This window comes from Salvelinus namaycush, chromosome 14 (assembly GCF_016432855.1).
Source record: "Salvelinus namaycush isolate Seneca chromosome 14, SaNama_1.0, whole genome shotgun sequence".
Taxonomy (NCBI): domain Eukaryota; kingdom Metazoa; phylum Chordata; class Actinopteri; order Salmoniformes; family Salmonidae; genus Salvelinus; species Salvelinus namaycush.
The window spans coordinates 37,357,366-37,384,141 of record NC_052320.1 but is presented as its reverse complement, the minus strand read 5'-3'; the positions used below and the strand labels follow the sequence as shown (position 1 = coordinate 37,384,141).

Here is a 26,776-nt window from a genome sequence, read left to right as displayed (position 1 = left end):
TGCTCATGTTGGTATCTGTACTGATGGAGCAAAAACCATGACAGGGAGACATGGTAGAGTGGATACTCGCATGCAAGCAGTTGCTCCCGACGCCACTTGGGTACACTGCAGCATCAACCAAGAGGCTCTTGCTGCCAAGGGAATGCCTGACAGTTTGAAAGATGATGATGTTTTGGACACTACAGTGAAAATGGTTAACTTTGTTAAAGCAAGGCCTCTGAACTCTCGTGTATTTTCTGCACTATGCAATGATATGGGCATGTAACGCTTTTACAACATACGAAGTGCGCTGGTTATCAAGGGGCAACGTATTGACACATTTTTTTAAATTGAGAGACCAGCTTAAAGTTTTCTTTGCTGACTATAATTTTCACTTGTCTGACCGCTTGCATGATAACGAGTTTCTCACACGACTGGCCTATCTGGGTGATGTTTTTTCTCGCCTGAATGATCTGAATCTAGGATTACAGGGACTCTCTGCAACTATATTCTATGTGCTGGACAAAATTGAGGCTATGATTAAGAAGCTCTTCTCTGTCTACATTAACAAGGACAACACACAGGTCTTTCCATCATTGTCTGATTTTATGTGTGCAAATGAACTCAAGTTTACGGACAATGTCAAATGTGATACAGTGAAGCACCTGAGTGAGTTAGGTGCGCAATTACGCAGGTACTTTCCTGAAAATGATGACACAAACAACTGGATGCGTTATCCCTTCCATGCCCTGCCTCCAGTCCACTTACCGATATCTGAACAAGAGAGCGGTTCTGTGAAGATGGAATTTAATCAGAAGCCACTGCCAGATTTCTGGATTGGGCTGCGCTCAGAGTATCCTGCCTTGGCAAATCGCGCTGTTAAGACACGGATACCCTTTGCAACCATGTATCTATGTGAGATTGGATTCTCAGCCCTCACTAGCATGAATACTAAATACAGGCACAGACTGTGTTTTGAAAATAATTTAAGACTGAGACTCTCTCCAATACAACCAAACATTGCAGAGTTATGTGCATCATTTTGTATCCAAGATGGCGTAGCAGTGCAGACGTTGTTTGTCTTTCTCCTGTGTACATTTTGTATTTTTCATATTTTTTGTATATATTTCAATATATTTTCAATCTCTTTCCCCATTTTTAAATTAAATATACCTTCCGGTAACCCGCCTCACTCAATGTTATACGGATCTGCTATTTTTAGACCATTTTCAGACCTTTGCCGGACGTCGGAGCAGACGCTTCTACTAACCCTGGCCTGCTGACTTTTTTTTATTTATTTTTTTAACTCCGTGTCTCCCGCTTGCTAGCGTAGTAAAGACTACCTAGCAGCTTCCCTGTTTCATCTATTGCTGTTCACTGGACCCATGATCACTTGGCTACATAGCTGATGTCTGCTGGACTGTTCATTAATCACGGTACTCCATATTGTTTATTTTTGTTTATCTGTTGGCCCCAGCCTCGAACTTAGGCCCTGTGTGTAGTTAACTGACCCTCTCTGCCCATTCATCGCCATTTTACCTGTTGTTATTGTCTTAGCTGATTAGCTGTTGTTGTCTTACCCGTTGTTGTCTTAGCTAACTCTCCCAATCAACACCTGTGATTGCTTTATGCCTCGCTTTATGTCTCTTTCTAATGTCAATATGCCTTGTATACTGTTGTTTAGGATAGTTATCATTGTTTTAATTCACTGCAGAGCCCCTAGTCCCACTCAACATGCCTCAGATACCTCTTTTGTCCCACCTCCCACACATGCGGTGACCTCACCCAGCATAACTAGTGCGTCCAGAGATGCAACCTCTTTTATCATCACTCAATGCCTAGGTTTACCTCCACTGTACCCGTGCCCTACCATACCCCTGTCTGTATATTATGCCTTGAATCTATCCTACCACGGCCAGAAATCTGCTCCTTTTATTCTCTGTCCCTAACGCACTAGACGACCAGTTTTGATTGCCTTTCACCGTACCCCGATCCTACTCCTCCTCTGTTCCTCGGGTGATGTGGAGGTTAACCCAGGCCCTGCGTGTCCCCAGGCGCTCTCATTTGTTGACTTCTGTAACCGTAAAAGCCTTGGTTTCATGCATGTTAACATCAGAAGCCTCCTCCCTAAGTTTGTTTTACTCACTGCTTTAGCACACTCCGCCAACCCTGATGTCCTTGCCGTGTCTGAATCCTGGCTTAGGAAGGCCACCAAAAATTGAGATTTCCATCCCCAACTACAACATTTTCTGTCAAGATAGAACTGCCAAAGGGGGAGGAGTTGCAGAAAAAAACTCTGAAAAAAAATTGTCGACCTCCACAAGTCTGGTTCATCCTTGGGAGCAATTTCCAAACGCCTGAAGGTACCACGTTCATCTGTACAAACAATAGTACGCAAGTATAAACACCATGGGATGATGCAGCCATCATACCGCTCAGGAACGCGTTCTGTCTCCTAGAGATGAGCGTACTTTGGTGCAAAAAGTGCAAATCAATCCCAGAACAATAGCAAAGGACATTGTGAAGATGCTGGAGGAAACAGGTACAAAAGTATCTATATCCACAGTAAAATGAGTTCTATATCGACATAACCTGAAATGCCGCTCAGCAAGGAAGAAGCCACTGCTCCAAAACCGCCATAAAAAAGCCAGACTACAGTTTGCAACTGCACATGGGGACAAAGATTGTACTTTTTGGAGAAATGTCCTCTGATCTGATGAAACAAAAATAGAACTGTTTGGCCATAATGACCATAGTTATGTTTGGAGGAAAATGGGGGAGGCTTGCAAGCCGAAGAACACCACCCCAACCATGAAGCACATGGGTGGCAGCATCATGTTGTGGGGGTGCTTTTCTGCAGGAGTGCCTGGTGCACTTCACAAAATGGATGGCATCATGAGGAAGAAAAATGATGTGGATATATTGAAGCAACATCTCAAGACATCAGTTAGGAAGTTAAAGCTTGGTCGCAAATGGGTCTTCCAAATGGACAATGACCCCAAGCATTCTTCCAAAGTTGTGGCAAATGGCTTAAGGACAACAAAGTCAAGGTATTGGAGTGGCCATCATAAAGCCCTGACCTCAATCCTATAGAAAATTTGTGGGCAGAACTGAAAAAGTGTGTGCGAGCAAGGAGGCCTACAAACCTGACTCAGGTACACCAGCTCTGTCAGGAGGAATGGGCCAAAATTCGCCCAACTTATTGTGGGAAGCTTGTTGAAGGCTACCCGAAACGTTTGACCCAAGTTAAACAATTTAAAGGCAATGCTACCAAATACTAATTGAGTGTATGTAAACTTCTGACCCGCTGGGAATGTGATGAAAGAAATGAAAGCTGAAATAAATCATTCTCTCTACTATTATTCTGACATTTCACATTCTTAAAATAAAGTGGTGATCACAACTGACCTAAAACAGAGAATTTTCCTAAGATTAAATGTCAGGAATTGTGAAAAACTGAGTTTAAATGTATTTGGCATAGGTGTATGTAAACTTCCGACTTCAACTGTATCTTCAGAGTTCGTTCTGTTAGGTGACCTAAACTGGGATATGCTTAATACCCCGGCAATCCTACAATCTAAGCTAGATGCTCTCAATCTCAGACAAATTATCAAGGAACCCACCAGGTACAACCCTAAATCCGTAAACATGGGCACCCTCATATATATTATCCTGACCAACTTGACCTCCAAATACACCTCTGCTGTTTTCAATCAGGATCTCAGCGATCACTGCCTCATTGCCTGCATCCGCTCTGGGTCCACGGTCAAACGACCACCCCTAAAACACTTCCGCGAGCAGGCCTTTCTAATCGACCTGGCCCAGGTATCCTGGAAGGATATTGACCTCATCCCGTCAGTAGAGGATGCCTGGTAGTTCTTTAAAAGTAATTTCCTCACCATCTTAAATAAGCATGCCCCTTTCAAAAAATGTGGAACTGAGAACAGATATAGCCCTTGGTTCACTCCAGACTTGACTGCCCTCGACCAGCACAAAAACATCCTGTTGCGGACTGCACTAGCATCGAATAGTCCCCGCGATATGCAACTTTTCAGGGAAGTCAGGAACCAATACACTCAGTCAGTTAGGAAAGCACAGGCTAGCTATTTCAAGCAGAAATGTGCATCCTGTAGATCTAACTCTAAAAAGTTTTGGGACACTGTAAAGTCCATGGAGAATAAGAGCACCTCCTCCCAGCTGCACACTGCACTGAGGCTAGGAAACACTGTCACCACCAATAAATCCACGATAATCGAGAATTTCAATAAGCATTTCTCTACGGCTGGCCATGCTTTCCTCCTGGCTACCCCTACCCCGGCCAACAGCTCCGCACCCCCCGCAGCTACTTGCCCAAGCCTCCCCAGCTTCTCCTTCACCCAAATCCAGATAGCAGATGTTCTGAAAGAGCTGCAAAACCTGGACCGTACAAATCAGCTGGGTTAGACAATCTGGATCCTCTCGTTCTAAAATTATCCGCCGCCATTTTTGCAACCCCTATTACCAGTCTGTTCAACCTCTCTTTCGTATCGTCCAAGATCTCTAAAGATTGGATAGCTGCCACGGTCATCCCCCTCTTCAAAGGGGGTGACACTCTAGACCCAAACTGTTACAGACCTATATTCATCCTGCCCTGCCTTTCTAGTCTTCGAAAGCCAAGTTAACAAACAGATCACTGACCATTTCGAATCTCACCGTACCTTCTCCGCTGTGCAATCTGGTTTCCGAGCTGGTCACGGGTGTACCTCAGCCACGCTCAAGGTACTAAACGATATCATAACCGCCATCGATAAAAGACATTACTGTGCAGCCGTCTTCATCGACCTGGCCAAGGCTTTCGACTCTGTCAATCACCGTATTCTTATCGGCAGACTCAACAGCCTTGGTTTCTCAAATGACTGCCTCGCCTGGTTCACCAACTACTTCTCAGATAGAGTTCAGTGTGTTAAATCGGAGGGCCTGTTGTCCGGACCTCTGGCAGTCTCAATGGGGGTACCACAGGGTTAAATTCTCGGGCCGACTCTTTTCTCTGTATATATCAATTATGTCGCTCTTGCTGCGGGTGATTCCCTGATCCACCTCTACGCAGACGACACCATTCTGTATACATCTGGCCCTTCTTTGGACACTGTGTTAACGATATACAGAAAATAAGGTACTTACTTTGATTGGAACGCACACAAGTTATTATTTGTAAGGATAACAACAATGAAGGCAATGCGAGCGCCAGCCAGAAAATGTGCCAGGGGAAAAAGTTTGTGCTAGACTGGGCAAATGTCTGCATACTTGATCAGGGGAAACACTGAGGAGGTGCTTGGGCTTTCATCGAAGAGAGAAGCTTGTCCGGTTCAGTAAATCCTCAAACATAAATTGTCCGCAACAGTGAAATGGGATAGTTCATTGTGAATTCATGAGGAGGTGGAACACACCTCAATTCAAATTGTTGTTAGAAAAGAAACATTGTTAGAAAATAATTTCAAATTGACAGCGCAGGTTAACTGTCCTGTTGCGTAACAATCAGTGAGGGCATTCTGACATCACGCACTTAAAAAAAACTCACGCTGGGGCCATTAGAGATATTTGGAACTCAAGCGTGAAAGGTTAAGCGATAGGGGCCCATCCTTTAAAAAGAGCACATGGTGTCACCTACAGTACAGAACCAGATTCGCAGCCAACATAATTTCTAACGTTTTGACCTTGGGTGTACTGCCTCATTATTAAAAAAACATTTTTGAAAAATATATATAAAAAAATCTTGCATATCTTAATTTCTTCCCACAATTAACGATTAATGTGCATAATAATATAAGCACTTCTACGAAGGATCGTTACCTATAACAAGGATTGGCAGTAGAAATTCCAAAATATTGTCAACAGATGTGGGATGCATACACTCACTCACCCCACCCCTCTCAAACAAACACCTCTGCCCCTTTCTCCCCTTCCACCCATAGATCGACCTACAGATTTAATTAACCAATATCTAGTCCTAGCTAATGGAGCTCGGATAAACCCCTTCCCCCAACACCCACACGCTGGTCCTCTGTTGAGACCCATCTTCCCAAGCACCTCTGTGCCGGCAGGGCCACAATAATATTCCCCCTCTCTGATTGTCTGAGTGTGACTCCCTCCCCATGGGTTACTGCAGCCAGTGTTTCCAGCACTGCCACTACCTGGGTGGGGTATTCCACCGGAATTCCAACTGGCTAGGGACGAGGACGTCAAGGTTCTCATTAGATGCTTTGAGAAAACCCATCCGGAGGCTTTGGCTTTTGGACCTACCCTGCCAGGCAGGCTCAGATTATTGAGGGGACGATGTGGCTTTAGTTGGTCTCTGACCACCTTCATCTGTCTGTCATGGCTGCGTAGGCTACTTGCAGTAGGCCTATAAAACAAATAAAACTTCTCCTTAGTGGTTGGGTCACTCAGGTGGTTGTCTAGGATGTAGTGTTGGCACCGTTCCATCATGATAGGACAAAAATAAACAAACTATATATTTTTATTTGAAATATATAGTTGCAAAAGCAACCATTTTCCTTACTCATTCACTTAACAACTCATCACACTTTTCTAATCACAAAAAACACACAGGCACCCCATCTTCCTACACACCCGCACTCTCCTCGCATATACACCCTTGCATACTCACATACTGTGCCTTTTATGTCCTCTGTGTTTTTATTTCTACCTTGTTGATTCCTGCCAAATTTCGGACATTGGGTACTTTTGTGTTCCAGTTCCTTGTATTTCGGGATTTATTATGTCCTATTATGTCCTATTTTTTATCTATCTATATACAGTGGGGCAAAAAAGTATTTAGTCAGCCACCAATTGTGCAAGTTCTCCCACTTAAAAAGATGAGAGAGGCCTGTAATTTTCATCATAGGTACACTTCAACTATGACAGAAAGATTTGAGGAAAAAAAATCCAGAAAATCACATTGTAGGATTTTTAATGAATTTATTTGGGGCTGTTGCTGGGCAACACGGACTTTCAACTCCCTCCAAAGATTTTCTATGGGGTTGAGATCTGGAGACTGGCTAGGCCACTCCAGGACCTTGAAATGCTTCTTACGAAGCCACTCCTTCGTTGCCCGGGCGGTGTGTTTGGGATCATTGTCATGCTGAAAGACCCAGGCACGTTTCACCTTCAATGCCCTTGCTGATGGAAGGAGGTTTTCACTCAAAATCTCACGATACATGGCCCCATTCATTCTGTCCTTTACACGGATCAGTCGTCCTGGTCCCTTTGCAGAAAAACAGCCCCAAAGCATGATGTTTCCACCCCCATGCTTCACAGTAGGTATGGTGTTCTTTGGATGCAACTCAACATTCTTTATCCTCCAAACGCGACGAGTTGAGTTTTTACCAAAAAGTTATTTTGGTTTCATCTGACCATATGACATTCTCCCAATCTTCTTCTGGATCATCCAAATGCTCTCTAGCAAACTTCAGACGGGCCTGGACATGTACTGGCTTAAGCAGGGGGACACGTCTGGCACTGCAGGATTTGAGTCCCTGGCGGCGTAGTGTGTTACTGATGGTAGACTTTGTTACTTTGGTCCCAGCTCTCTGCAGGTCATTCACTAGGTGTGGTTCTGGGATTTTTGCTCACCGTTCTTGTGATCATTTTGACCCCACGGGGTGAGATCTTGCGTGGAGCCCCAGATCGAGGGAGATTATCAGTGGTCTTGTATGTCTTCCATTTCCTAAGAATTGCTCCCACAGTTGATTTCTTCAAACCAAGCTGCTTACCTATTGCAGATTCAGTCTTCCCAGCCTGGTGCAGGTCTACAATTTTGTTTCTGGTGTCCTTTGACAGCTCTTTGGTCTTGGCCATAGTGGAGTTTGGAGTGTGACTGTTTGAGGTTGTGGACAGGTGTCTTTTATACTGATAACAAGTTCAAACAGGTGCCATTAATACAGGTAACGAGTGGAGGACAGAGGAGGCTCTTAAAGAAGAAGTTACAGGTCTGTGAAAGCCAGAAATCTTGCTTGTTTGTAGGTGACCAAATACTTATTTTCCACCATCATTTGCAAATAAATTAATTAAACATCTTACAATGTGATTTTCTGGATTTATTTTTCTCATTTTGTCTGTCATAGTTGAAGTGTACCTATGATGAAAATTACAGGCCTCTCTCATCTTTTTAAGTGGGAGAACTTGCACAATTGGTGGCTGACTAAATACTTTTTTGCCCCACTGTATATATATAAATACTATAAAAAGAAAAATAAATTATACAAATTATTATTTTATTGTGTTTTGATTTTTTGGGGGGCAAACGGAAGTGGGCAGAATATTAATTTTAAAAACTGAGTTTAACCTTGAACTCTCATGTGGGAGACCTCCCGGCCCACATGCCAGTAACTACAGTAGGAGGATGTGGAATGGATGAACGACAGACAGAGGAAATATGGAGGGAGGCTCACTCGGAGAGAGAGGTGGACGACAACTTCATCAACGTTTACTTACACTCATTGTAGCTCTCTGGAGTCGTGGCCTGTTTCTCCCAAAATCGTCCACCCCTTCCCATCCCACCCTCTCTTCCCCCCTGTACCATACCCATTAACCCCCACAGCCCCCCTGCTTCTCAGTGTGCCACCAGGCCCCAGTGTCTTTGGTGTGTAATTGACTTTACTCCCTGCACTGCTCTGGAAGAGTGGGTGGATGGCTGGCTCACGCCACACTGGAGGTGACCCATTTCCCTGGGGCATTCAGCAGCCCTCCTAATCAGTCATCCTCTGGGGCCACCTCATTCACTGCAATTAGAACGCTGGAGCCATCTCTCTCTCTCCCTTTCTCTCTCTCTCTCCCTTTCTCTCTCTCGGTCTCTTTCTCTCTCTCTTTGAGAACTCTATCAATAGGCAGGCATGCAGGCATGATCAGGATTGATGGAAGAGGGCTTCAGTTAAACCCTTCCTTTAGCTCTAGTTCTAAGCGCCTCCTCTGAGCTCTCCACCGCCTCTCTTTAATCCCTCCCCCTTTCCTCTCCACCTCCCAGACAGACAGACAGATAGGAAAGCGGGTAGGAGAAGGGAAGGATTGACAGGGATGGATAGATTGAAGGAAACACGTATGGGAGGGAGGGAGGGAGAGAGAGAAAGAGATCGAGGGAGGGACTGAGTGAGCGTCTTCTAAACAAAGCTGCTTGTGAAATCCTCTAGAGTGAAACCTTTTTTTGCACATAATCACGTGTTTCCCTACATACAGAGCTACAGTATGATGCTTCTCAATTAAGGTCAATGTTGTTGTCTGGAGTGGAAACCAATATAGTACTGAGGGAGGAGCATCACACCACCTTCCAGCATCATGGAGCTCCATTGGCTGCTTTTTCATTTGATTGATTTCACATTTAGATATATTAATTTAGGTCAGAGATGGGCAACTGGCTGGTTGGGTGGTTGTGGCCCGCAAGGTGCGATTTCGAAATTTGGTTGTACATCATCAGTTTTTCTCTTATGTCAGTCGCTGATAGTCACTCAATTAGCCCATGTCAGCTAAAATGTTTTAGATGGGTAAGTTAGTTTAGCGGCCCGCTATCTAAACTTGTAGTAGGCTTAATCATGGAATTACCGACCGGGGGGCCCCCATTGATTTTGTTTGTCACTCTCACTCAGATATCATATTTAAAACTGGAAAAAATGTCTCTCCACCCTATGACAAAATGTGTAGTATTTCAGGAAATTAACAACAACAAAAATATGTCACTCCGCTGTCAAGAGGGGGGTTGCTCAAATGTTTTGCTGGCAAGGTGGGCGGGTATGGATGTGGGTACGCAGACCCGCAAGCCACTGCGGCCCCTAATTATGAGTTCAGACATTTTTTTGTGGCCTCCACCCCATCAAAGTTGCCCATCCCTGACTTAGGTGATGTTGTCAGACCAGCAGGCATGATCGAATGAATAGGCAGGGTAGAACGTCTGTTCGCAAGCCATTTTAGTGGGCTATCTTTAGAACGTTTGCGGTGCACTATTTGGCACAGCTGGGATGACGTGGCAATGAACGCACTCTTTTTGTCACGCCAATCGAATGTCCTTGAAATGATTGGAATTGAAATCCAAGTGATTGATAAACATTACTCCGAGGGAATATTACAAAAAATATCTGTAAAACAAATGGATAGAATTATAGAATGGCAACACTGTTGCTTTGCCTCTGGTGGCTTGCTTTTCTATTCAGTAGAGGCGTCGTGCATGTCGGTCAGAGGGTAACCATGCAATCAATGGAATAAAAATGATGCACTTGCTGGGAAGGTTAAGAAGGGCACTGGAGTGTGGTTCTCCTCCTGATCGTCCACTGCATCCCTCCTTTTCTTCTCTCGCTCTCTCTCTCTCTCCTCCATCTCCCTTCCACGCCTTCTCTCACTCTCTTCCCGCTCTCCCTCTTGCTCCCTCCCCTTCACTACACGTTTCCCTCCCCCTCTCTCCTCTCCTCTGTTTCCACTGCTTGGGACTCCCTAAAAACACACCACTTCGACACAAATGACTTTTCGTAGCCTTAACCTAATTCTCCTGACCTGCTGTATCGGAGCGGTGTGCTTTTAGGGGATCGCCACTGATCTCACTCTCTATCCTCTTGCTCTCATCCTACCCCGCCCATGTCCCCTCCCTTTCTCTGTCTCTTTCCCTCCCTCCTACCTTTCTCCAGTGTCACTGGTAAATAAATGGACCAATCAGCGTGGACTTCATGCTGCCGGCTTCTCCTTTCCTCCCTTCTCTCCCTCCCCCTCCCCCTCCCCGCCCCTCTCCACCTTAGACAGCCTACATTCCTGTAGACCGAGTGAGATGCATTGTAGGAGACAGACTGCTGTCTAACAGGGTTAGTCGTGCAGCGTGTCTAACTGTCAGAGACACTGCTAATCCGTGTGTGTCTGCGTGTGTGCGCGAGGTCATACACACACTCTACCCTGAGAGGAGGAGGCAGACGATGCAATATAGATTTTTCATATTGTGCCAATAGTGTGATTTGCATAAAATAAGCTTAAGAGCACCCTTGAGGTTGGATAATTAGCATAAAGCTTCTCCTTCACGTCTGTGTGTGTCTCCCTCTGAGTTTGACTATTATCCACAGCCATAAGGATAGATGTGTTTATATATGAAGGTTTCCACACCTTCTCGTTTCTTCCCCACCCAGTTACATTAACAGCATCTTATTGACCGTCCCTCCCATTATCTGACCTGTGGCTAAGCATGTGTGTTTGTCCTGTCCCTGTCAGGTGCTGATATGTGTACACGATGAGCGGACTGGGGGACAACTCCATGGAGCCTCTGAGCTCAGAAAACCGAAAACGCAAGCTCTCCACCTGCGACACGCCCAGTCTGGGGTGAGTAGGGGGCTGGCGTGAGGCCATGGGAGGGGGGGATTTGGGGATTTTCTTCTTTATTTATGTTTTTTTTTAAACATACAAGTGCAAATCTATTTTGTCAAGTCAGATACATTTTTGTTCGCACATTTTATGAATCAACTTCCAATTTTACATTAAAACAGGGTGTAGTCTTTTTAATGTAGCCTACTGTAAGGCAACCCTGGCTTCTGAATCTGGAGATCTCTAGTAGCTGTAATCACTTACATTAAAGGTATCTAGTCTACACTACAGTTTGAACCAGTTTACAACCGGTTTCACAATATTTGACCATTTTGATTATTGGCTGGGATATTGGCTGGGATATTGAGCTCAACATTGACCTGTTGGAAATCGGTTTCTTTTTAAATACTCTGAAAATGCATCCTCAAAGTCAAGACAGGTAGACTGTATGTATGTATGTATGTATGTATGAGAGAATTAATGCATACATTCATACCTGAACTAGAGAATGGTGGTTACGCGGAATGAGCCACATGCCCCAGAATGCTATATTGTAAATAACACAAAGACTGCTCAGATTCGCTAACCATGGACATGTAACAACAAGTTATTTGGAAATAGGCCAACTTCCTTGAAACGTTTTGCAATGGAAAACAAAAACAAGTATTTCTTATTGGACAGTTTCAGTTAGCCCCTCCCTGTTTCAGTCCATTTTCTTGTGTTTGTTTTATCAGGGTTGTATTCAATGGTAAATAATATTGGTGAATACCGGTAGTAAAACACAGTGTCACCCCCTGTAGGTGTGAGCGAAGGCGGCGGGAGCAGGAGAGTAAATACATTGAGGAGCTGGCCGAACTGATCTCTGCCAATCTCAGTGACATCGACAGCTTCAACGTCAAGCCAGACAAGTGTGCTATCCTCAAGGAGACTGTGCGCCAGATCAGACAGATCAAGGAGCAGGGTGAGTAGACACACACACACACACACACACACACACACACACTGCAGTGGTGGCTAACCCATTAGTAATATCTATCACTTTCAAATCAAATCACATTTTATTTGTCACATGCGTGTACACCTTACAGTGAAATGCTTACTTACAAGCCCTTAACCAACAATGCAAAAAAATAAAAAAAGTGATAAGTAAAAAAAAATACAAATAATTAAAGAGCAGCAGTAAAATAACAGTAGCGAGGCTATATACAGGGGGTACCGGTACAGAGTCAATGTGCGGGGGCACAGGTTAGTCGAGGTAATTGAGGTAATATTTTTGTAATTTTGTAATTTTTATTTGGATCCCCATTAGCTAATGCCATAACGCTAGCTAATCTTCCTGGGGTCCATCACCAATTATCAAGAAATTACAAACAACCACTATCAAGACTTCACAAACATTCAACAAGTAGACAATACAGATAATTAAAATACCTGACAGGAAACACATTTATCATTCAGTTGATACTTTCTATTTCCTGTCCAGTCATATGGTCTATCACATTAGATGTTCTTTTATGTTTTTTCTTGAAGGTGGATTTACTTTCTGCCTGAGAAACATGGATTGGTAAAGAGTTCCATTCAGCTATAGCTCTATATAAAACTGTAGATTTAAGGCGATTTGTCCTTGGCTTGAGTTGTTTTAGCTGCCCTGAATTTGCCTGTCTGGTTTGGTGGTTATGCGTGTTGCTAGTATGTACTAATTGGACTGAGAAATACTGTGTTTTTTTGAAAAATATAACATTCCTAAAGAAAATCAGAATACTAGATAGTAATTTGTTTTTAACGTGAAGCCATGAGAGATTCTGATGCATTTTAATAATATTCATACGCTTAGAGCAATGAAGAGAGAATCTACCAGCCCTGTTTTGAGCCATTTGGAGATTTTTAATATCTTTCTTTGCTGCAGATGACCATATAACTGGACAGTACTCTAAGTGTGATAGGACCAGGGATTGACCATATAACTGGACAGTACTCTAAGTGTGATAGGACCAGGGATTGACCATATAACTGGACAGTACTCTAAGTGTGATAGGACCAGGGATTGACCATATAACTGGACAGTACTCTAAGTGTGATAGGACCAGGGATTGAATCACCTGATTCAGAGTGCTAGATGTTACATACTCTGAACATTTTCTTGTAACAGCAATTCCTTTACCCATCTTAATAACAATATTATCTATGTGTTTTGACCATGATAAAGCTGCGTCCAACATTGACGCCTAGTAGTTTTTTTTTTTTTACTTGCTCTATATGATTTCAATTCATCGACAAATTCAATTGGGAGTCATCAGCAAGCATATATATTGAACCAAATACAATACATTTAGTTTTAGAAATGTTCAACACCAATTTGTTCATATCAACCCACCCAGACATCATTCTTAGTTCACTGATCAGTACATCTGTTAGCTCATTACATTCTGATGCTGCACTATACATTGTAGTCATCAGCATACATGACCACTCTTGCTTTGTTCATTACTGAAGGTAAATCATTAGTAAAGATAAGAGTAGAGCAGTGGGCCTATGCAGCTTCCTTGAGGAACACCACAATGTATATCTTTACTATTTGAAAAGCTACCATTAAGGAACACGTTTTGCCTTCTCCTGGATAGATAGCTTTCCATCCAGGATAGAGCTGCATCCTTAAAACCATAACATTTGAGTTTTCCTAGTAACAGTTCCTGATCAATTACATCAAAAGCAGCACTGAAATCCAGCAACACTGCACCAACTAACTTCCTATCATCCATACTCTTTAACCAATCATTTGTCATTTGTGCTAAGGCCGTACTTGTAGAATGCCCTTCTTTATATGCATACTGGAAACGCGTTATCAGACCATTACATGAGAAATAATCCTTGATTTGTACAGATACATTTTTTCCCAATAATTTACTTAACACTGGCAGCAAGCTTATAGGACGACTATTAGGACCAGTGAATGCAGATTTTTTTTATCCTTAGGTAGTGGAATAACCTTTGATTCGTTCCAGACTTCTGGGCACACCCCCATACATCAAGCACTTATTAAAAATATGAGAGATTGGTGTAGATATTTGGTTAGCTGTAACTCTTAAGTATTTTGGCGTCTAGATGATCTGTACCAGGTGACTTGTCATCCGAAAGAGACAACAGCATCCTTTCTACCTCTTCCCTTTCTACTTGATGACATTTGAACCTGCATTGCCTCTCCTTCATGATACAATATTTTATAAGGGTATATGACATGGAGACATCACTTGGAATCAACGCATTCCTCAACTTGTCCACTTTGCCTGTAAAATATTCATGAAAGTAGTTTGCGATGTCGTGTGGTTTTGTAATAAATATACCCTCCGATTCAACAAAAGAGGCATACATGTTTGAATTCCTACCCATAATAGTGTTCAACGTTCTCCACAGCTTTTTCCCATCACCCTTCACTTCATCAATGTTGTGCTGATAGAATCCCTTCTTCTTTTCTTTGTTTAGCTTGGACACAAGATTTCTTAATTTACAATAACTTTGCTTATCAAAAAAAGTACCGGATTTATCTGCTACTTTTTTGGCATCATAACGTTGAATCATTACATTTCTCAGCTCATCATCAATCCATGGGGCACCATTTGACCTCACAGTGCATTTTCTTAAAGGGGCGTGCTTATCAGCTATACTCATAAATAATTTCATAAACAAATTTAGTGGCATTTCAGGATCATCCATACTACACAATTCTAACCATTGCACATTCTTAATCTTATCCACAAATGAGTCCTGATTGAACCCTCTGTACGTGTAGGTATAGTTAAAGTCACTATGTATAGATAATAAACAGAGAGTAGCAGCAGCGTAAAAGAGGGGGGGGAGGGGGACAATGCAAATAGTCTGGGTAGCCATTTGATTAGGTGTTCTGGATTCTTATGGCTTGGGGGTAGAAGCTGTTAACCTTTCTAGCGTTCCGCTAACGAGTCACCTCGATAACATCCGGTGAAATTGCAGAGCGCCAAATTCAAAATACAGAAATAGTCATAGTAAACATTCATAAAAATACAAGTGTTATACATCGGCTTAAAGATTAAATTCTTGTTAATCCAGCCGCTTTGTCAGATTTCAAAAAGGCTTTACGGCGAAAGCATACCATACAATTATCTGAGGACAGCACCCCGCTTACAAAAGCATACAAACATTTTCCAACCAAGTAGAGGAGTCACGAAAGTCAGAAATAGCGATAAAATTAATCACTTACCATTGAAGATCTTCATCTGGTTGCAGTCACAAGAGTCCCAGCTACACAATAAATGTTTGTTTGATAAAGTCCCTCTTTATATCCCAAAAACTCTGTTTTGTTTGCGCGTTTTGTTCAGTAATCCACTGGCTCAAAGGCGGTCAAAACATGCATACGAATACATCCTAATAGTACCGGTAAAGTTGTTCGAAACATGTCAAACGATGTTTATAATTTATCCTCAGGTTGTCAATTGCCTAAATTATCGATAATATTTCAACCGGACAATAGCGTATTCAATAGAAAGGAAAAACAACAAAGGGTGCGCACTCGGGTCACGCGCGCAAACCAGCACTGTATGATTCTACAGTCCACTGACAGAAAGGTCTCATTCTTCTTCATTTTTCAGAAAACAAGCCTGAAACAATGTCTAAAGACTGTTGACATCTAGTGAAAGCCATAGGAACTGCAATCTGGGTCCTAACCTATTAGATACTCTATAGGCATTCAATTGAAAATACCCACATCAAAAAACAATCCTCACATTTTTGCCTGCCATATCAGTTCTGTTATACTCACATACATTATTTGAACAGTTTTGGAAACTTTAGAGTGTTGTCTATCCAAATCTACCGATTGTATACATATCCTAGCTTCTGGGCCTGAGTAACAGGCAGTTTACTTTGGGCACGCTTCTCATCCAGACGTCGAAATACTGCCCCCAAGCCATAAGAAGTTTTAAGAAGACTTTTGGACCTAGACTTGGCGCTCCAGCACCGCTTGCTGTGCGGTAGCAGAGAGAACAGTCTATGACTAGGGAGGGCCTTCCTCTGACAGCGCCTGGTATAGAGGTCCTGGATGGCAGGAAGCTTGGCCCCGGTGACTACCCTTTGTAGTGCCTTGCGGTCGGAGGCCGAGCAGTTGCCATACCAGGCAGTGATGCAACCAGTCAGGATGCTCTCGATGGTGCAGCTGTAGAACTTTTTGAGGATCTGAGGACCCGTGCCAAATCTTTTCAGTCTCCTGAGGGGGTATAGGCTTTGTCATCCCCTCTTCACGACTGTCTTGCTGTGTTTGGACTTTCACTGACTACACAGTACCACTGCTAGACATGGCTATCTCAGAACCAGTACTGTGGCTATATCAGAAATGGCACCCTATTCCCTATGTAGTGTACTGCTTTTGGTCAGCGCATGTGGACTGGACTAATACTAAAACCATCACCACTACTTCTATCATGTCACCTGAAATCTGTGGCTCCCAATGTTGTGAGTGCATGTAAAGCCTTTGGAGTGTTGTTGGCCTTGATGGTAGCCTTGCAGATGTGAACATTGCACTGGAGTAGCATTGGAGTAGCACTGGAGTAGCACTGGAAAGCCAGCTGGGCTATGAGGGAGGCAGTAAGAGCTGATAGTGTAGAGCAAGTCTGTAAGAGGGCTGGAGCCCTGGCTGTGTCTCTCCCCCAGAGCAGCTGGGCCTGAGGAGTGGAAAGGAAAGGAAAGGGGAGGGGAGGGGAGAAGAGACAGAGGGAGAAGCTCAATTGCATACTCCTCGCATCCTCTCTCCTCTCCTCGCCTCCTTCTCAAAACCCATTGGATGAGAAAGCCAGAGGTCCCTTCCCTCTGACCTTCTCCTCCAATGGGTTTCGAGAAGGAGGCGAGGAGAGAGGACGTGAGGAGTATTCAATTGAGTCTCCCTAGAGAGCTGTACAGATCTCACACACGTGTCTCTCTCCCAGGGCCCAGGTGCACTGAGCCACAGAGCATCCATCACTCATACATCTCCCACTTTATTTCACAGCCTTCGCTGTTGGTGTTTGTTTGGGGGAACTTTGGCACGGCATTATGTGCATGTCATTGGCTGTGTCTGTCTCTATGTGTATGACAGCAACTGTGGTTGTGTAACTGTTGTTACAGGTAATCAAAGTGAACTGCTCAGTCTGTTATAATTCTCTATTGTACTGCATAATAGGCCGTCCTTGTAAATAAGAATTTCCTAGCTGACTTTCCTAGTTAAATAAAGGTATAAAAATAAAAAATAAAATAAAAAATACCGATTTCCCGATTATTATGAAAACTTGAAATCGGCCCTAATTAATCATTCCGATTAATCGGTCGACCTCTAGTACTAACCTGTTACACACTGAAGACCTATAGGTTCTCCACTGTACTAACCTGTCACACACTGAAGACCTATAGGTTCTCCACTGTACTAACCTGTCTATAATAGATATAAAGGCTGTTAAGATATTCATGTTTCAGGAAAGGATTGTGTACAGTGCATTCGGAAAGTATTCAGATCCCTTGACTTTTTCCACACTTTGTTACGTTACAGCCTTATTCTAAAATTGATTAAATTGTTTTTTTTCCCCTCATCAATCTACACACAATACCTCATAATGACAAAGCAAAAACAGTTTTTTTGAAGTGTTTGCAAACGTATAAAAAAAATCAAAAACTGAAATATCACATTCACATAAGTATTCAGACCCTTTACTCAGTACTTTGTTGAAGCACCTTTGGCAGCGATTACAGCCTTGAGTCTTCTTGGGTATGATGCTACAATCTTGGCACACCTGTATTTAGAAAGTTTCTCCTTTTATTCTCTGCAGATCCTCTCAAGCTCTGTCAGGTTGGATGGGAAGCGTTGCTGCACAGCTGTTTTTAGGTCTCTCCAGAGATGTTCGATCGGGTTCAAGTCCGGGCTCTGGCTGGGCCACTCAAGGACATTCAGAGACTTCGCCCACGTCTGTGGTCCTGAGCGCACTGGGACAGGTTTTCATCAAGGATCTCTCTGTACTTTGCTCCGTTCATCTTTGCCTCGATCCAGACTTGTCTCCCAGTCCATGCCGCTGAAAAATATCCCCACAGCATGATGCTGCCACCACCATGCTTCACCGTAGGGATGGTGCCAGGTTTCTTCCAGACGTGACGCATGGCATTCAGACAAAAGAGTTCAATCTTGGTTTCATCAGACCAGAGAATCTTGATTCTCATGGTCTGAGTCCTTTGGTGCCTTTTGCAAACTCCAATCAGGCTGTCATGTCCTTTTAATGAGAAGTGGCTTCCATCTTGCCCTTCTACCATAAAGGCCTGACTGGTAAAATGCTGCAGAGATGGTTGTCCTTTTTGGAAGGTTCTCCATCTCCATAGAGGAACTCTGGAGCTGACCATCGGGTTCTTGGTTACTGACCACTGACCAAGGCACTTCTCCCCCGATTGCTCAGTTTGGCCGGGCAGCCAGCTCTAGGAAGAGTCTTGGTGGTTCCAAACTTTCTCCATTTAAGAATGATGGAGGCCACTGTGTTCTTGGGACCTTCAATGCTGCAGACATTTTTTGGTACCCTTCCACGGATTTAGGCCTCGACACAACCCCGTCTCTGAGCTCTACGGACAATTCCTTTGACCTCATGGCTTGGTTTTTGTTCTGACATGCACTGTCGACTGTAGGACCTAATATAGACAGGTGTGTGCCTTTCCAAATCATGTCCAATCAATTGAATTTGCCACAGGTGGACTCTAATCAAGTTGTAGAAAATCCCAAGGATGATCAATGGAAACAGGATACACCTGAGCTCTGAATACTTACGTAAATAAGGTATTTCAGATTTGTTTTTTGCAAAAATGAATAAAAACTTGTTTTTGCTTTGTCGTTATGGGGTATTGTGTATAGATTGATGATGATAAATGTGTTATTTAATCAATTTTAGAAAAAGGCTGTAACGTAACAAAATGTGGAAAAAGGGAAAGGGTCTGAATACTTTCCGAATGCACTTTGTATTTGGCCTGGTGAAGCGCTTTTATGCGATGATTGAATGGAAGCTGATAATTATGTTTTTTACTCGGCTGGTCTCAAGTCAAGACCGAGTACAGATTCATCCAACACCGAGACACTCATGTGTGAGACCGGTCTCGAGTACTACAACACTGACTTTTATTGTACTTTTGCGCGCGTTTCATTCCCCCATTGGATTGGCACTGGTTGGGGTACCAGCATGGAGTAGCAGGCTGAAGTTGGTACAAGCAGACGCTGATCTGAGGTCAGTTTAGTGTCCTAGATCTATCAGAGCCTAATGGAGTGGGTGGGAGATGGCATGAACTGAGACAGAGACTGAGGCTGTGGGAGGTGACAGTTGGTCTCTGCCACCTCGACAGAAAGGGGAAGAGGGTACAGCTGGCGGTGACTTGCTGGAGACTGGTTGCCATAGTTACCGGAAGTGAATAATGAAGTGGCATTAGGTTTCACTTTTTACCCCTCTGTCTGTTGCTTTCTTTCTCTCTATTTGTCCTCTTTCTCTTTCTTCCTTTCCCTCTTTCACTCTTTCTCTCTCTGTCTCTTACTTTCTCTCAATCTCTTCATCTTTCTGTCTCCCTCTACCCTTGTCTTTCCTCTCTCTGACATTATCCTTCACTAGTTCACTCGCTCCTCCTCCCTCCTCCTTCCAGCTTGACGTTTTGGCCTCTGTGTTTCAGTCCAATAAAGTGTAGCATCCTCAGGTTGCTCCTAGCATCTTAAGATATTGAGGGTAACCACTGGAGCGTATCCTCCTCTCTCTCCCTCCCTCCCTCTGCCCTACCCCTCTTCTCTGTCTACCCCCCTCTCCCTTGCTCTACCTTTCTGTCTCTATCTCTCCACCACCTCCCCCTCACTCTGCCACCCCCCTCTTCTCTCTCTCTCTTTCTCTCTATGTGTCTCTCTACCTTCAGAGCGGGGCTGGCGGCAGGCAGGCAGCAGTGGCTGTGTTTCTTTGTGTTGGCTCTCTCTCCCCCCTGGGACCTAATCAGATGGAATGATTCCTGTAGCCCAGCTCCAGACAGCCCCAGCATTAATACTGCTGCTGCCTGGTGCCTGCCTGGGTCTCTGCCTGCATGCCATTCAGCCAGTCCCTCTAGAGTCTCCCACTGAATATAAAGCATGGAGGAAGGAAGGAAGGAAGGAAGGATTTTACCTAGTGCACACCATACACTACACTACACTGCTCTGGTCTACACCAAGCCATGGTCTGGTCTCAGCCCCATCGCTCCTTAGAGAAGCCTGCATATGGATGTTGCTCCCCTTACCTGGTGCTTTGTGTGGAGGGAAAAATGAGAAACGCTGACCCCTGGTGGTTGTTGGAGCTCTAATAAGTGGATTTGAATGTTGAGTTACACAGATCTGTGTTTAGTGTTTACGCCTTTCACAGTTCAGCTCTTCACACTTGAAATGTTTTCTTATTCGCACCCACACTTACACAGAAGATGTGTGTTACTTTGTACTTGATTGTAGACTGAGGTACACTACCGTTCAAAAGTTTGGGATCACTTAGAAATGTCCTTGTTTTTGAAAGAAAAGCACATTTCTTGTCCATTAAATTAACATCAAATTGATCAGAAATACAGTGTAGACATTGTTAATGTTGTAAATGACTATTGTAGCTGGATACTGCAGATTTTTTATGGAATATCTACATAGGCGTACAGAGGCCCATTATCAGCAACCGTCACTCCTGTGTTCCAATGGCACATTGTGTTAGCTAATCCAAGTGTATCATTTTAAAAGGCTAATTTATCATTAGAAAACCCTTTTGCAATTATGTTAGCACAGCTGAAAACGGTCGTGCTGATTACAGAAGCAATACAACTGGCCTCATTTAGACTAGTTGAGTATCTGGAGCATCAGCATTTGCGTGTTCGATTACAGGCTCAAAATGTCCAGAAACAAATAACTTTCTTCTGAAAGTCGTCAGTCTATTCTTGTTCTGAGAAATGAAGGCAATTCCATGCGAGAAATTGCCAGGAAACTGAAGATCTCGTATAACGCTGTGTACTACTCCCTTCACAGAACAGCGCAAACTGGCTCTAACCAGAATAGAAAGAGGAGTTGGAGTCCCCAGTGCACAACTGAGCAAGAGGACAAGTACATTAGTGTCTAGTTTGAGAAACAGATGCCTCACAAGTCCTCAACTGGCAGCTTCATTAAATAGTACCCGCAAAACACCAGTCTCAACGTCAACAGTAAAGAGGAGACTCCGGGATGCTCCGGGAGTTGCAAAGAAAAAGCCATATCTCAGACTGGCCAATAAAAAGAAAAGATTAAGATGGGCAAAAGAACACAGACACTGGACAGAGGAAGATTGGAAAAAAGTGTAATGAACAGACAAATCTAAGTTTGAGGTATTCGGATCACAAAGAAGAACATTCGTGAGCCGCAGAAAAAATGAAAAGATGCTGGAGGATTGCTTGACGCCATCTGTCAAGCATGGTGGAGGCAATGTGATGGTCTGGGGGGGTGCTCTGGTGGTGGTAAAGTGGGAGATTTGTACAGGGTAAAAGGGATCTTGAAGAAGGAAGGCTTTCACCTCATTTTGCAACGCCATGCCATACCCTGTGGACGGCGCTTAATTGGAGCCATTTTCCTCCTACAACAGGACAATGACCCAAAGCACAGCTCCAAACTATGCAAGAACTATTTAGGGAAGAAGCAGTCAGCTGGTATTCTATCTATAATGGAGTGGCCAGCACAGTCACCGGATCTCAACCCTATTGAGCTGTTGTGGGAGCAGCTTGACCATATGGTACGTAAGAAGTGCCCATCAAGCCAATCCAACTTGTGAGAGTTGCTTCAGGAAGCATGGGGTGAAATCTCTTCAGATTACCTCAACAAATTGACAACTAGAATGCCAAAGGTCTGCAAGGCTGTAATTGCTGCAAATGGTGGTGGATTCTTTGACGGACGCAAAGTTTGAAGGACACAATTATTACTTCAATTAAAAATCATTATTTATAACCTTGTCAACGTCTTGACTATATTTCCTATTCATTTTGCAACTCATTTCATTTTCATGGACAATGTCTAAGTGACCCCAAACGTTTAAACGGTCGTGTATATCTGACTGAACGCTCTCCTCCCTCCGTCCAGGCAAAGCGTCCTCCAACGATGACGATGTTCAGAAGTCAGACGTGTCCTCCACGGGACAGGGGGTCATCGACAAGGACCACCTGGGGCCGCTTCTGCTGCAGGTGAGGTCAAAGGTCACGACTCTCCTCTTTGATTGGCTGGCTGTACCGTCTGGCCTCTTATTGGCCTGTTCTACTGACTCTTCATGTGTTCACCCTCTGTCCTCAGGCCCTGGATGGCTTCCTGTTTGTGGTGAACCGGGAGGGCAGCATCGTGTTTGTGTCTGACAACGTGACCCAGTACCTGCAGTACAAACAGGAGGAGCTCATCAACACCTCCGCCTACAACATCCTCCATGAGGACGACAGGGAGGAGTTCCACAAGAACCTGCCCAAGACCAACGGTACGACACGCACACACTCACGCACGCACACACATACATGCGAACATACGCACACACACACAGGCGCACTCTCTTTGCATGTCTCTCAACATTCTGCAGTAGGAAGACAGGGGGAAGATGATTAAAAACCTAGCTAGGAGATGTGGTTAAGACACACACACATTATCATAGACATATACAAACACCTACTCTTCCCTCCTATCCTTCTTTTCTCGCTCGGTCCCAATAATGAGCGGTTTCTCATAAACCTCCTTGAGTGCACAAGATCCTCTCTGACACACCGGAGCCCCCCCCCCCCCACACACACACACACACACACTGAGCCCCACCTGCTCACACACCCAGGAGCGCACAAATATACACACACAGCTAGTGCTAAGCAGACAGAGCGTGGCAGAGCTGTCAGTCACACTCAGTGGTCCAGACAGTGTAAAACAGGCCTGTGCTCCGTTCAGATCCCATGGCAGCCATCTGGAAACGGCTCACTATTGAATAATGCACCCCTGCGTTTCCCCAGCTTGAATTCTGTGTGTGTGTGTGTGTGTGTGTGTGTGTGTGTGTGTGTGTGTGTGTGTGTGTGTGTGTGTGTGTGTATTTCTAAAGCCAATTAATTATGGATATGTGTGCTCTGCTGAACCTGCTCCCCGATTTAACTCCCCAGCAGTGTCCCTAAACAGCGGCTCCAAAGTGTCATTGACACTCTCTCTCTCCGTCTCCCACCTCTTTCTCTGTTCTCCTACTTTGTTGAATAATGTGGTTGCTAGGAACTATATTTTATTTATTTCGCTGGTCTTTCTCTCGCTTTCTTTTTAAAATTCTCTCTCCTTCCCGTGCCTCTCCCCCATCATTACCTCCGACTCCATGAATGAAATACGCTCTCTCTGCACATTCCTGTGGGATGACCACTGATCACGCCAACTGGGGCTTGCACCATATGCACGCCACACAGAGACACACACACACACACACACACACTTTCTCTCACTCACACAATCCCCTGTGTGTGTCTAGGGGGCGGGAGGTTTTCTCCTGTGTTTTCTCCCTGAGTCTACCGTTCTGCCCAGCCTCAGCGCTTGTTAATTGTGTCTGAGGGGAAATGTCGGGCCTCACGGCAAGGCTGGGTTGTCTCTGTCAGGCTGAAGATTGGGTCCTAACCGTCTAAGACCTTTTTAAATCACCATTCAGTATCAGTTAGAAACCCCCATGCCCTAGGGCATCCCGCCCTGTCAGTGGAGGCTGGTGGGGGGAGCTATAGGAGGACGGGCTCATTCTAGTGGCTGGAATAGAACAAATGAGTCAAATGTGGTTTTCATATGTTCGTGTTTGATACTGTTCCATTAATTCCATTCCAGCCATTGCATTGAGCCTTGTCCTCCAATAGCTACTCCCACCAGCCTCCCCTGCTCCCTGTACAGACAAACCTTCCCTCTCTCCCTCCACCTGTCCTGTCAGAAACAGACAGACTGGGGGGCCTTGGTCCCTGATAAGGCTTCAGACAAGCGTTGGGGGAGAGTGGGGTTCCAAACCTTCCTCCCTCGAGTCCTAATCACCGATCTCACATGACTGGAAAGGAGAATGGAACCTGTGCTATTGTAACACCTATTTAATTGTGTTTGTGTCCTTGGATCATTTCCTAGAAAAGAGAATGTAGGATGCAAGCTACTGTAGGATCTCTCTCTCTCTCTCTCTCTGAAGTTTAGTTCAACACCCCTCCCCACCTCATCCCCTTCCCTGTGAAGGTGACCCTCTGGCTGTTCTCTGATGAGGAGTCAGGGCCCAAATGAGGATAGATGGCTGGGTGTCCCTGTCTACCTGGCCACTCTGCTCTGCTCCTCCCCTGACCTCGGCAGCAGCCCAGGGCTGGAGGGATATTGGAAATCGACACGTCGGCTACATTAATCCCATGGTCCATTTAGCCAGGAATCAGAACGAGAGGGGATCCTTTTGCTTTTAGATATGAGGGAAAGTAGTAATGCTGGTTCATCTGTCGTGTGTGTCCGGATATTTGACATGTCATGATTCAAATCCAGAATCTCCCAGAAGTGTTCAATCGGGTTGAGATCGGGTGACTGAGACGGCCGTGGCCTACGGTTTACATCGTTTTCATGCTCATCAAACCATTCGGTGACCACTCATGCCCTGTGATGGCGTCATTGTCATCCTATTGGGGCATAGTCATGGTTGCCAAAAGAATGGCCTGCCCAGCATTTTTATACATGGCCCTAAGCATGATGGGATGTTAATTGCTTAATTAGCTCCGGAACCACACCTGTGTGGAAGCGACTAACTTCAATATACTTTGTATCCCTCATTTACTCAAGCATTTACATTATTTTGGCAGTTACATGTTTATTTTAATACGGCATATGCTTTTGAATTGACTCCTCCTCAGTGAATGGGGTGTCCTGGGGGGGGGAGGCGCCCCGGCAGAAGAGCCACACCTTCAACTGCCGCATGCTGGTCAAGTTTGGCACCACCCACGGGCCTGTAGAGGAGGGGCATGGAGGACCGCACTACGAGACCATGCAATGCTTCGCCCTGACCCAGCCCAAGGCCATGATCGAAGACGGGGAAGGTACAGACACACGGCCGCACACACACAATCTCACACGCGCACACACACACATGACACACACATCCACACGCACACACGACAAACGTATGGCACACACACACACTCACTCACTCACAGACACACACAGAATGTCTGTGTAGGTTAAGTCATTATTTCCCATCCTCCTCAGACCTGCAGTCGTGTATGATCTGTGTGGCCCGTCGTGTGACTGCTGTGGAGAGAACCGAGAGCTTCAACACCCGACACGAGCTTACAGGTGAGACCGACAGCAACATAATTGACAGCAGCGTAGTTGACGTTTATTACTTATCCCGCAAACCTGGCTGTATAATTTGATTTCATAGGGCCTTGTGTGTACGAAAAAGAGTACAATATCCTTTTAGATTTTACAAAAAATGTGTACAATATCCTTTAATAGGTGTGTATTATCCACGTTCAACAATGTCCATCTCGTCTCCTCTTCTCCCGTTCAGGTAAGCTGATCCAGATAGACCAGAACTCTCTGCGTGCGTCGATGCGTCCTGGCTGGGAGGACCTGCTGAGGCGTTGTATTCAGATGTTCCTACAGCACAGCGACGGACAGCCCTGGTCCCACAAACGCCACTACCACGAGGGTACGCCACGCACACACCTGTACCAACCCACACATCTGTTACATGCGGAGTCACACACACCCTCCTGTCCCAAAACACAAACACCTGTCCCAAAACACACACACCTGTCACTAAGAGCCATTTTTTGTCAGGATACCACCGACCCTATACCTCATCTTTGATATATATTTCACTTCCATATCTTCATCTGAACCCATTGTATTTTCCCCCTCGTTCTTGGCCCCCCCCCCCCCCCCCCAGCCTTCCTGCAGGGTCACGCTGAGACCCCCCTGTACCGCTTCTCCCTGTCAGACGGCACTCCTGTCACGGCCCAGACCAAGAGCAAGCTGTACCGCCACCCCATGAGCAATGAACCCCAGGGCTTCATCTCCACTCACCTGCTACAGAGGTACACACACACACACCTGCTACAGAGGTACACACACACACACCTGCTACAGAGGTACACACACACACACCTGCTACAGAGGTACACACACACACACCTGCTACAGAGGTACACACACACACACCTGCTACAGAGGTACACACACACACACCTGCTACAGAGGTACACACACACACACAGCTGAGGTAGCTGATATCCACAATATCCTCTCTGGGCTTAGCAGATAGATCTGACTGCTTATACGGATGCTTCAGACAGCGGAGAAGGCCTTAAAGGCCTCCTAGTGGGTTTGTTCATTTTTCAGTCAAATGAAAAGGTTGAATTATTGTGCTTGACAGCCACTTAAGTCTCTTAGAAGTAAAGTTTACAGGGCTGAGTAATGAATTAGAGAACGCCTCATTCTCATTGTGAATATTTTTTCCGT

General features: G+C 44.7%; 1 protein-coding gene across 4 annotated transcripts in view; it reads left to right on the top strand.

Annotated features, from left to right (window-relative positions):
- The window catches only part of LOC120059487 (nuclear receptor coactivator 3-like), a 137,041-nt gene that overhangs the window by 102,861 nt on the left and 7,404 nt on the right, over nt 1–26,776 (top strand). For all 4 annotated transcript variants that reach the window (XM_039008581.1, XM_039008584.1, XM_039008582.1 and 1 more), the window contains 8 exons: nt 11,194–11,301; nt 12,084–12,244; nt 22,394–22,494; nt 22,601–22,775; nt 25,168–25,350; nt 25,520–25,606; nt 25,824–25,964; nt 26,205–26,352. In XM_039008581.1, coding sequence (XP_038864509.1) covers nt 11,213–11,301; nt 12,084–12,244; nt 22,394–22,494; nt 22,601–22,775; nt 25,168–25,350; nt 25,520–25,606; nt 25,824–25,964; nt 26,205–26,352 — 1,085 coding nt within the window. In that variant the 5' untranslated portion in view covers nt 11,194–11,212. The remainder of the gene's footprint in view (nt 1–11,193; nt 11,302–12,083; nt 12,245–22,393; nt 22,495–22,600; nt 22,776–25,167; nt 25,351–25,519; nt 25,607–25,823; nt 25,965–26,204; nt 26,353–26,776) is intronic.